At 40.9% G+C, this 12788-nt stretch overlaps 1 protein-coding gene across 15 annotated transcripts in view; it reads right to left on the reverse strand.

Moving 5' to 3' along the window:
• MYCBP2 (MYC binding protein 2) overlaps positions 1–12788 on the reverse strand; it is a 187214-nt gene that overhangs the window by 69134 nt on the left and 105292 nt on the right. For 11 of the 15 annotated variants that reach the window (XM_048493684.1, XM_048493685.1, XM_048493682.1 and 8 more), the window contains 8 exons: positions 10882–10969; positions 9884–9936; positions 8512–8684; positions 7870–8014; positions 5630–5848; positions 4641–4696; positions 3477–3592; positions 3166–3263 (listed from right to left, as the gene is read on the reverse strand). In XM_048493684.1, the coding sequence (XP_048349641.1) occupies positions 3166–3263; positions 3477–3592; positions 4641–4696; positions 5630–5848; positions 7870–8014; positions 8512–8684; positions 9884–9936; positions 10882–10969 (948 nt within the window). The remainder of the gene's footprint in view (positions 1–3165; positions 3264–3476; positions 3593–4640; positions 4697–5629; positions 5849–7869; positions 8015–8511; positions 8685–9883; positions 9937–10881; positions 10970–12788) is intronic. The other 4 variants (XM_048493683.1, XM_048493697.1, XM_048493688.1 and 1 more) reach the window with 1 other exon arrangement.

The raw sequence follows: 12788 nt of genomic DNA on the forward strand, positions 1-12788 counted from the left end.
AACTGTGCCTGGAAGTCAGCAGGAAACCTGTTACGTTCATTTAACGCAGAAGTGATGTAACCTCTGTAACCAACATCTAACCACCACCAGACTGCTTCATTCTGTACCAAGGGAGTTTTTAAAACAGCTTTTCAAAAGGTAGGCTCATGTAGCATACATGACAGAAACCCATCCTGAATGTGACCAGGGCATAGATTACAATGGCTCACTCTTAGCTCCTAAGAAAAGGCTATAGCTGACGTACCAGCTAGAGCAGTAACAGATGCCATGCACTATGGAGGAAATCTGCAGTTCTTGAACACTGGCATAGATCAAGGGGCACCTCCAAGAAATCAGCCTCTTCCAGAAAAGGCTTGGATTGGGTTTAAACAGCACAGAAGACAGAGAACGGAAACAATGATGCTATGAATACACACAAACATACATTTGATTACACACACACAGCACGTGCCACAGCCAATAACTTCTTTTTAGTGAACATGTTTTCCAATGCTCCAATTTATTAATGTTTAAACGCAACCTATGTCTTGTATTTTGAAGAGCACAGATGGCACTTCTTCCCCAAATATGTAAGGTAAGTTAGGTTGAAAAAAGGTGACTAAGGCTTTGCTTGTTCCTTCTTGCACTACTATCAATCAGGACCAAGCACAGCAGTAATTTGGGAAAAGAAAATGGGGGAAAAAGAAGAAATAAATAAATATCTAGTTTGCCCAGACTATTTGGGATCACAGGGTGGGGGTGGGGGAGCCATCCTAGGAATTTAATATAGATCTTGTTCATGCCATTATGGGTTATTAACTGCTTTTAAAGTTGGGAATTCAGAGAATCTTATAGTCAAGATTGCTGTAGCATAATTCTATACAGTATGTCAACTGCTGATTAAAATTGAAGAGGAAAAAACCCTGATGGTGCATGGGGATGCATGCCACAAGGGACTTGGGATGGAAAATGCAGGGAAATCCCCAAGTGGAAGCCCCACTGCTGCTATACTTTATCAGTAGCTACAGCAGTAAGAGCCTATTCCTCTGTGGAAAACACCGTGGCCTTTAAGTGACTTCTGTTAGCCACACTGGAAATTTGTATTTATTTGAACAATAATGTTGCTTGCTTCAGAGCTAAGAATGGAACCCAGGTGTGACTATTTACTTCAGGGTCAAATTTTGCTGTGGATCCACATAATTTAGCAACAGCTGGGGCTACCCAATTAACCATATGAAGAACCAAGACAAGCTTGTGTTTGGAGAAGGGCACCTACAGAAGAATTATGAGGTTTTAATTAATCCACTTGAAGATACTTTGGAGCAAATTATAATAAATGATAAGATATGCAGGAAAATAACAGATTAAAAATGAGAGATGGACCTTCCTCTGTACATACACCATACTGGTTCAGATCACTGCACATCACACAGTGGCCATCCTGTGGATCTGGAGGGCACAGAGACCAAGACCTTCCCCTAACGTTGCCTCCTTGAAAGGATATTCACAGGTTTACTATCTCTGTAGATGGAGGTTCCCTTTAGCCACCATGTCTAGTAGCCATTGATAGACCTATCCATCATGAATCGATCTGTGATGGATTTCCTGAAGACTAGACACCAACTCAAAGGATTTTTTTCCTGTTATACAATTTCCTGTCCATCCCGCTGCGCCATGGTCCTAATGGGAATGTTGAAAGATTCAAGGGGATAGACTCTGTCCTGGATATAAAACGACCCAAGCCTGGATTGATAATTGAGGGATAATAACATAAACTGACAGGAATAAGCTGATTTGCTTTTTAAAGTGAATGAGAACCAAATTTATTTGAAAATGCACACACAACTGAGGTAAGTATTAACACTTAAGCAGAACTGCGGGATGTCAGGTTTCAAATGGTACGTGTCCAAGAAAAAATATCCTCTCAGGCAGGTTATAATACATAAATGCAACACTTATCTCTTTACTGGGACAACTCTGAAGCCAATGAGAGCAGTGAGACCAATAAGAGAGCTCTGAACCACCCCAAGGAGCTGTGTACAGGGAAAGGTTAAGATCTGAAAGGGACAGGTTTTATTGTAAGAGTCAGAGGTTGGAGATTGTGAAGAAGGAGGGTTAGTTTTACAGAAGGTGAATTAAAAATATATGATATCAGATTGCTAATTCACATTTCTGTTATCCTAATCCTTCTCTCTCAGCTTTCAACCTCTAACTCTCAACCTGTCCAAATTTATGGGGAGGTTTAGATGGATCTTATCCCTTTCCCAGTCTACAACTCCTACTGGCTGGTTCAAGAGTTGCTCTCATGGGCTTCTATGTTGCTGGGGTACATTTCTGATTTCTACCTGTCATACTGTCTAATCCTGTTTTGAAATCTTTTGGAGCAACTTTCCACTGACACAAATGTTGAATTTAATAGCCTTGTGGTCAACTGCTCCTGGTCAGTGTAACAATACCCACACACTGCACCAAGCCTTGAGTCCAACTCAGCACCAAGTCTCTGGTCACTCTCTGCACATGTCTGTGAATACCGTGGAGAACAGAATGCAAAGCTTTGTAAGCTTGGAAATGACACGAAAGTGAAAATATAAACATATAAAAACATATCTAGCCAGATTCTACTTAAATTGACCAGCAGCAGCTCTCAGATGGCTATTTTTTCTAGATCTACTAAACCCTGTCTCAGATAAAGATGTTAATAAGGTCACTTCAGGTGCAGCAGTTGAGAAAATTGTATGCCTCTGCATTAGAATATAGTCCCGAATGAATCTAAGAATTATCATTCATTTTTATGCGCTGCCTTTGTCAAAACCATTATTGTGTGTATTACTGAGCATGGTACTTTGATACAAGAGCATTTATAGTACATTGTATTTTTACTTTCAAATTTTCAAATGGATGGGTGGAGGAGGGCTAGGTAGGCACTAGGACCCAGGTGAAGCATTAAGGACGTCTGGCATGTTGAGTTCAGTGGTGGAGAAATATACAACCCTACTTAACATCTTTTTTTCTGAGATGTTTTCAACTTGAAATGCCGGGGACTAGACCTAGGACCCATACGTGGATGTTCCACTCTAAATATGGTTCATTACCAAAGAAGCAGTTCAAATATACCTGCAAATGCAGCTCATGTTTTCACATACACAAATTACTTTAATCACAAAGGAAGGACTTTAATTTTCACACCTTATTTGGTAGAGGTTCTGTTTTTGGCTTAACCAATTGAGTTCCTGGGGGTATCATTCCTTTTGGAGGGTCTTTGACTTTGACTTCTAGACCAGCATCTGTAAAATCAGGAAACAATCATGAAGTACAAATTTAATTCAGAGGTTGACAAACTTCTGAACAGGCAGAAAAAAGAAACACTGAATGGATATTCATGGCTCAAAAACTATCCTCCAACTTTAAACCCCGCATCCTAATTTCAGTATGCTCCTAGGAACAATCTAAAACTAATACCTTGAGGCTACATACAAAGAAATAAAATTATCATGTACCTATTTCAATCCCGTCAATTGTAACATGAATGGTGTAGAGACCAACAGCTCCCGGGGTCCAGTTAGCACAGTAAGTACCATCATTGTTAACTCTTATTAACATGTTTTCACTTGGTCTAGGAAAAAAAGGAGCGAGGGAAATAACAACAGACCACATACTGCCACTACATTCAATTTAAGAAGATTTCAAAGTACACATCAAAAATCTACATAATAATTTTAAATTAAAAATCGAAGCTGCACATGCAACTGCCCAAGCATTTTAAACAAAGACTATCAGAATATGATGAATGTCCCCTAAGTCATTCTGACTTATTGTTGTAGTGTAATGAATGAGCAGAGCAAATAATAGGGCAGAGATTCGAGTGAGTTGTTTTGAAGAACTTCACTAGACAACAAATGAATTTGCGCTAAATATGGGCCTGTGTGTCTGTCTCTTCTCTTTTGCTGGAAGAAGAAGGAGAGAGATCTTGCCAGAAGCTCATGTAATTTTAGTCGTGTGGCTTCAACAGTAAACTCTTGCTTGACTGAAAGAAGCAGGCACTTGTAAAATCCTAATGTTTATCGACTTTTTATTAGCTTCAGCTAAGACCTATAACCAATAGGCAAATCAGAGAAGATGCGGGGGGAAAAAAACTATGATTGGACCGTCTACTCCTCTGCCCCGCACCCAGCAAAGTGAGAATGATTGTAGGGAGTGCCCAAACCAGTCTAGGAAAATGGCATTAGGGATGGTGATGGTTAACAGGTATGCACAGTGGTGGGATTCAGCAGGTTTGCACCACTTCATGTTTAACAGGCATGCTCAGTGGTGAGATTCAGCAGGATCACACCACTTCGGCAGAACCAGTTGTTAAAATGGTGCTTGTAAATAACCAGTTGTTACATTATTTGAATCCCACCACTGGGTATGCTATATACAGAACGCAAGAGTGAATTCAGGTAAAGAATTTGACGCTGAACTACAAACTTAGATACAGTTTTCCAAAGAAATTGAAATGGTATGATTTTTCTTAGATACAGTGTTTTCTGAAGCACTGAAACATGAACACCACAGATAAGAACTCTTGTTCCACAAAGTCACATGAATGTGTGACATCGATTAAAATACACAGAAGATAAAGTTATGTTTACACATTTAATTTTGTACGAGATTATTATTACCTTTTAGGGGTTGGTGAAGCAAAGCGTAATTCTTCAAAAGAATAGTTTTCATATACCTGAAAGTAAAGAGTATATCAAAGTAAGTATCTTCTAACACCAGTGAAACAATTATATCTTGATTTCTCAGATCAAAACTCTGATATGGAATAAGTTACTCCACTCAAAACAAGACAGTAATTTATTAGTCCATTGTTAGGGTAACACAGAATGCTCCTGTATCTGAACTCTCACATAAACTCTATTTATTTTTCCATTAAACTTTGACATATCTGCTGAAAAGGTTAACAAGCTGTGATTCAATTAAATGATTTTTCTTAAGGAGCAACAAGATATAACCGCAACATTAAGAACCTTTGGCTCTCTATCAACCTGCTTCACTTTGATTTTCAACAGAAGGGTCCCTCACAAAATGAGTGAAGTTAAAGTAGGAGGTGAGAACAAAGAGACTGTTTACAATTTTATATCCATACAAGTCTTATAGAGCCACCGTGGTATAGTGGTTAAGAGTGGCAGACTTGAATCTAGAAAACCATGATTTCTCTGATCCCCCACATGAAGCCTGATGGGTGACCTTAGGCCTGTGGTGGCGAACCTTTGGCACTCCAGATGTTATGGACTACAATTCCCATCATCCCCTGCCAGCATGGTCAATTGGCCATGCTGGCAGGGGCTGATGTGAATTGTAGTCCATAACATCTGGAGTGCCAAAGGTTCGCCACCACTGCCTTAGGCTAATCACAATTCTCTCAGAACTCTCTCAGTTCATGCAGGCAGGCAATGGCAAACCACCTCTGTACGTCTCTTGCCTTGAAAACTCTACAAGGTCAGCATAAATCAGCTATGACTTGATGGCACACACATATACACAGAAGTCTTTAAAGAGACTTGCATGGAAATCAACTCCCAACAGAAGCATGTTGGCACAAGGCTGACAATTCTGGTTACTCTTTATCCATCCAATAAGAGATCACTATTCAAAGTTCTTGTACCTTCATCATTGTAATAGCTATATAACGAGCTTCTTTGACTATCATTGGTTCATAGGAAGCATCCAGTTTTGGAGAAGGAAGTCCTCCAAATGTCATATCAGCGCTGGCAGGAGCAGTAGCAGCACCTGCAGGACTGCCTGGCGTCCGCTGGAGTTTTTTTGCCTGCTCTTGCTGCAAGGAAGTTTTCTTCTGAGAAACAGGAATTGCCTTGACCTCCACCTGCCAAATTTCAATAAGCACTGTAAGAATATATTTTAAAAAGCAAAAAAAATAGCCTGCAAAGTGTACTCAGAAATATTTTTTCAAAAGGTTTTGTGCAACTGTCAGGAGAAATGAAAAGGAAACCTATCTTCACTCAGCACTGACCAAAGAGGAAAAAAGGCAATGAAATCCAAGGTCAGTGTGTACATTTGCATAGCTGCTATATTTCACTTCTCAGATGACTGGTCATAGAAACATAGAGCTGAAAGAGACCACAAGGGCCATCTAGTCCAAGCCCCTCCGATGCAGGAACACACAATCAAAGCACTCCTGACAGATGGCCATCCAGCCTCTGTTCAAAAACCTCCACAAGAGACTCCACCAGACTTTGAGGCAGCATATTCCAAGTTCTTCCTAATGTTCAGGTGGAATTTAAGTTTCTAGTCTCTGGAGAAGTAGAAAACAAGCTTGCCCCATCTTCGACATGACATCTCTTCAAATATTTAAAAATGGCTATCATGTCACCCCTTGACCTTCTCTTCTCCAGACTAAACAGACCTAGCTCCCTAAGCTGCTTCTCACAGGATACAGAATCAAGACCTTTGACCATTTTGGTCACCCTTCTCTGGACCTGTTCCAGTTTGTCAAAATCCTTCTTAAATTGTGGTGCCCAGAACTAGACACAATATTCCAGGTAAGGTCTGACCAATGCAGAATAGAGTGGTGTTATTACTTCCCTTGATCTTCTAGCCACTATACTCGTATTGATGCAGTCCAGAAAGACATTGGCTTTCTTGGCTACCGCATCACCCTGTTGACTCATGTTCAGGTTGTGGTCTATTAAGACTCCCAGATCCCTTTCATATGTACTGTTGTCAAGCCAGGTGTCGCCCTCCTATTTCTGTGCATTTCATTTTTTCCACTCAAGTATAGCATCTTACATTTATCTCTGTCGAAATTGTTAGTTTTGGCCCAGCTCTCTAATCTGTCCAAGTCATTTTGAATTCTGACCCTGTCCTCTGTGGTATTAGCTACCCCTCCTAATTTGGGGTCATCTGCAAATTTGATTAGCATGCCCTCTATTTCATTTATTGGATTTATAGACCGCCCTTCCCCAAAGGGCTCAGGGTGGTGAACAACAACAAATATAAAATATAACTTTAAACACAGTATAAAAATAACTTTAAAATACAATATAAAACTAGCTCAATACCCACTTAATAAAACCAGGAAACATGTAACGTCAGATGGCGGCACAGTCTTCCCCCCTCCCCCTTCCATCATCCAATCATTGTTAAAAATAGTGAACAGCAGTGGGCCCAGTACAGAACCCTGTCCTTCAACAGCAGGTACATTGCACTGCAAACATGCAAGACAAACACAAAAACATCCAGCCAAGCTATATATGTCTGCTTTTAAAGTCCTTACAGGACTTTTACAGGGCATTAAAATACATCAAAGGGTTAAAGAAATGCTCTAGATGTATTCTAGTACTAACAGTGAACCCCACTGTGCAAATTAAGTTACTCTGGGCCAAGCTGTCATACACACTATATAAAATAAAAGTGATGGGAGCCAACATTAAAACAAACAGCACTTTAAAATCAAAACACAAGTTACAATTGAAGGGAAAATTTTCCTGTGGGCATGACTGATTCCATTTTTATTTTGCTAAGAGCTAAAAAGGAATTTTAATGCCCTACGGGTTAGTAGATGCCCTACAGGCAACCTTAGCAGTGGTTCCAGACAGCTGGGCAAAGTTGCTTATCAGCAGCCAAGGCCACTGTCTATGGGGAAACAAGTTTTAGACATTTGTAGTAGGCCGTTAATTATGAAAGGGGGCTTCAGCAGATGACTGGGTGCGCTGTGTTGCTCTGGCATGTGAGTGGTGGGAAATGAGATGATGCAACAACGATGTAAAATGTGTTCATGTATTCAGAGGGGTGGGATTCACAAGAATGCTTTGTGACTGTTCAAGTATTTCTTTCCAAGTATATTAGCTAATGTAAGAGTGCCTTTTTAAATTCACAGACTATTACCTTCATATTGGGCACATGAACAACATCACCATATTGATCTTTGGTCTGCACGGTAATAATTGTTGGCCAACCACACCGAATGTCATCTTTGTTCAGAATCAAAGATGTTTTCTGGGGATCTGCATAGGAATCTGGCTGAAGCCACCTAAAAACAAAGAACAATAAAAATAATTTACCACTCTTTGCGTATTCATGCTGTGCAGGGATTAAATCTCTCTCACTACAAAAGAGAGTCCAGAATAAGACAGCTGGTGTATTACAGCAAGAAACACAAAGTTACCAGAAAAGGAAACATCTTCTATAGTAAAATATGACATTATTTTTATCCTTTTGTATCAGTGCTTTCTATCGATATGTGTATTAAAAAGGCTTCCATCCATATGCATGGTAATAAGCACCTGCTACAATCATGATTGGCATAATTGCTTAATTTTTAAAAAGAGTTTTTTTAATTCTCAAAGATCAAAAAGGCATGTCTTTTTGTTTACTGTAAAGACATAAAGAAAATATGTTTTTCAAAGTATAGTATGTAGGGAAAATAGACACAAAGTCTGAAGATACAGCATTTGCATGATGCATTTCTCTGTTCAAAATTATCATAATAGCTGGGGGCCATGTGTTGCAGCACAGGAATCAAAATACCTTGCCAGCCGTCCGCCACTTGATCCTGGGACACAGGAAATAAAATCCTCCAAAAAAGACTGTTCGTTGCTCTGAACTTGCAGTGGGAGAGTTCCTTCAAGCGCCTCCAGGATAGTTGGCGAATGGGACAATGCTAAGCCTTTTCCCAGGATGCCAGAATGCGTCTTACAAACCTGGCCAGAGATGATGAAAACATAAATTTTATTTCTAAAGAAGTGTATTGCTTCTTAAAACATGATTCTTAATTGAATCATTTTAATCTATTTTAACACAAACCCCCTCCCCCGCATTCAGGAAGGGCCCCCCCAAGTGACTAATACCGTGTTTCCCCAAAAATAAGACAGTGTCTTATATTAATTTTTTATCCCAAAGATGCTCTATGTCTTATTTTCAGGGGATGTCTTATTTTTCCAGTCCACAGCTACATGCTGTGGTCGACAGGCATGCTTCCAAACAAAAACTTTGCTATGTCTTACTTTCAGGGGATGCTTTATATTTAGCACTTCAGCAAAACCTCTACTACATCTTATTTTCAGGGAATGTTTTATTTTCGGGGAAACAGGGTAGTTAGAAAAGACAACTATCTCATTGCCAAACATCACCAGTTCAGATCTAAAAAACAAACCCAAAATCATAAATCTGAGCAATCTACAGCTCAAAAGCCAGGCTAAACATTTGTTTTGACAGTCCTCCCAAGAAAGAATAAATCTAATATACCTCCTTCAGGTAGAACCTTCATCAACAAGCAGCTTTAAGAAACCCATCCAACCTCAGGAGGTCAAAATGGCTGCTGCAAGAGATGGAACCTGCTATAAAACTGTTGCCCCAGCTGACCTTCAGACACCCAGTAAAGATCCTTGTGCTGTGTGGCTAGCTGCTGCCACAGCAACATATTTTAAAATGTGCACAGCCAATCAAATCTCCAGCGTCCAATCAGAAGCCTTGCTAGGTAAAAGCCCCACTTAGCCCCACCCACTCTCAAAAAACACTTGGCAGGCTCCAGAAAAAGTGTTAGCAGGAGCCTTGGTGCCCGTGGGGACTCTTGCTAGAGAGACAATCCTGAAAACCCATTTCAATTGTTTATAAGGAACCTCATGGAAGCCAGAGGATGTTGTCAGTGGACACTACGGCCCAGTCTAGGATGGTAACACAACAAATCTCTTTCCTTGTGGCTTGCAAACCTTGCCTCCAGCTAGTGACCCTCGTTTCCCTTCATTTCAACTATTCTGACCATTGATGTTAACCAAATCTACTGAACTATTTCCCTACGCAATTAAGTCATCTTCTTGCTGTATTCAGTTCAGCCAATCAGCCAGGCATCTCAAAAGTGTGTTCAAAAGCATGGCTTGCAAGGGTTGCAGCAATTGCCTACCTGCAGAGCGGCCTCTTCAAGTATCTCAAGATCTTCTTCAAACTCATTGCCTGCTAACGAAACAGTACATATATGATATCTACTTACATTGTAAACCTTAAAAAAATTATTTTTCTGTATTTAAGTTGCCCCCCCCTTCTCAAGATGATAAATTGGTAAAGTGCTTCTTGTCTGGATATACTTTCTAGCAACGCTAAACCTAAACATGACTTGAAATTCCCACCTTTTACTCTTGGAAGACGAAGTCTCCCACTGAGCTTACAAACCCCAAAGGAAAAAAACACCAAATAGGACTACTATAAAATTAAAACCTTCTATGAAAGATACAACCCCTCGCCCAGCTTAATAAACATCTTTTAAACAGCCCAAAGGCTTCAGAAAAAAATACAAAGAACTTGCATTAGGCAATTAGGAGAATTTTCTTACAACTATCTTGAAGTGAATTAAACCAGCTGCACTAATTGGAAGATTATACCCACTGACCACAATCCAGGGAACTGCATGACTAAGCACTTTTCTGGTCTAGCAAGACATCTGGCTTTCTGTCAGAAAAGCAATCCTGTGCACTACAGACAACTCATGATTGATGCTTGGGAGAGTTTCCAAAGCAGTCTGTGGTATGCATCAGGAGTTGCTATTCCCAGAGTTGGTTTTAGACTACATTTTCCAGTGGCAGACTGCAAGTTTCCTGCCCCCCACTGTTGCCCTCTAATTTTCACAAAATGCTGCTCTTGAGGAAATGGGGACCCTGGAAAATGATGCAAAGAGGCTCTGCAGTGGGAAGGGAGAATTGGTGGATTGTCAGGTTAGTCTGAATCCAACCCACAGAGCCTGATGCGGTCCTGCTGGGAAAGCAGAAGCCCCCGAGAATGCCCCAGAAACAATCTGGATTGTGACTGTTACCTTTAACATAACATTCCTCCCCAAAAGCAGATGCTACAGTTCTTCAAGGAATTCTACAAATAAAGGCGAATCCACATTCATTAAGGGACACGTACCAATGGGAAGCGCCAGGTCTTTTTTCATCAGTGCTGCAGCACAGGCTCCTCCGAGATTGGCAAGTTCTTTCTCAAGCTGAATGATACCCTTAAAACAAATAGAACAAAAATATTTTCCCCTTCAATTTACAGACTCAGATTCTTTCAACTTTTCAATGTGAAAACCAAAACTGAAACCGTGTAAATAAAATTTATAACTTTAAAAAATAAAACTTCACATTCCTAATTATTTTGGGGATGCAAGCTGTCTGTGGCCCCCAGAACCAGTCTCTGCAATTCATGGTTCTTTTGTTTTGGGAAGATATAAGGGAATATATGGCTAAAACACTGTAATGGGGTTGTGAGCTACATGGAACAGTAATAAAAGATATGGGGCACTGGCTCTGTACATGGTAAGGAGCAATATGGTGAAGGGAACAGGATGTCAGCCCTGCACCATTCCAGGCCTGGCAGTGTGCACATCCACAGCCCAGCTGCAGATGGCCCAGCCATTGTCCTCGCTCAAGGCTATGGGGCCTCCCTCTTTTGCTTGCAGTACCTAGTTCAATAGAGCTTAACTGTTTCTCCTTATCTGCATTCTTTGAGGAGTAAACTGTCTGTACCAAACAATGCTGTTATTCTCACTGTCCTTTCACATGCTGATATTATGGAAATGCAAGGGTGGGGGGAACACCAGGGGTTGAACTAAACTGTAAAGTACATACCAGTGGTCAGGGAGCCAAACCCCTCAATTTTGGCTACCTGAACCTGGGCTGACACAGTTCCAAATAAAGCTCTTGAAATCTTCCTGAGTCTTATTGATGACTGGAGTAACAGACCCTTACACAGGACTGCCAGTAATAGGGGCCAGACAAATGAAGTCTGTCCCATATAGCAGCTCCCTTCTCAGTTGGGAAGGCTCTGACAGCTAAGACTTCAGACTATACAATCTAAAAAATTTCAGATCAGTCCAGGGCGAAGATGTAGGAGCCGTTGCTAAATCTGCCCTTGGGCACATGGGCACACAAGAAGCTGCCTCTTACTGAAGCAGACCCTTGGTTCAAAGTCAGTATTGTCTACTCTGACTGGCAGCAGCTCTCCATGGTCTCAGGGAGAGACCTTTTGCATCTATCAGGCAGAGTTCTCATTTACTGAAATTTTTTTCGCAGCCTTTCTCCAAGTAAAAATTCAAAAGGCTTACATATCATCATCAACAACAGAGCCACACTAGAAACATCTTCAAATTGATAAAATCAACATCTGTCAGATTCAAAAGGAAGCCCTGCTGGGATCCGCACAAATACTATGTCAAAACATTACAACTTCCTAGACCTCTGGGTGAGGCTTGAATTGTAATGAAAGGCCAACAACCAGCTAAAGAACTGTCAGCTGTGATATCAAATAATACTAACACTGTAATACATAAAACTGCTGAATGACATTGTAATATATAAGAGTACTCAATGACAAAATCAATGTAAAATTTGTGATTTAACAAGCCCAAAGATTAGTGATTACTTTTAAACTTTAAAAATGGTGATATATTCCTGCTGGTACATGTATAGCAATCCACTCCACTTGCTTGGTCAGCTGCGTAAGAACGTAGACGAGACGCTGTAGCCGAATAACATCTGGTGGAGTTCGCCAGCAGCTGGAGGCCGCAGGTCCGTATTCCTAGCGAGTCTCCCGCCTGCCGGTTCCTTCTGGCACCTTTTATTGTTCACTCTACTCGGGGATGTAGGAGGGAGGACTGGGGGGAGTTCCGAGAGCTGGCGGGAGGTCGGGAGATCATCATGTGATGCATGATCTCTCATCTGGCTACGTCTCGCTATGGAGAAGATGCGACAGCCGCCTGAGCCTCCAATCCTCACCTGGGGGGCAAGACCATTGTCCCTGGCATGCCCGGTGATTGAGCCAGACAGTTCACG

The sequence above is a fragment of the Sphaerodactylus townsendi genome, linkage group LG04 (assembly GCF_021028975.2).
Source record: "Sphaerodactylus townsendi isolate TG3544 linkage group LG04, MPM_Stown_v2.3, whole genome shotgun sequence".
Taxonomy (NCBI): domain Eukaryota; kingdom Metazoa; phylum Chordata; class Lepidosauria; order Squamata; family Sphaerodactylidae; genus Sphaerodactylus; species Sphaerodactylus townsendi.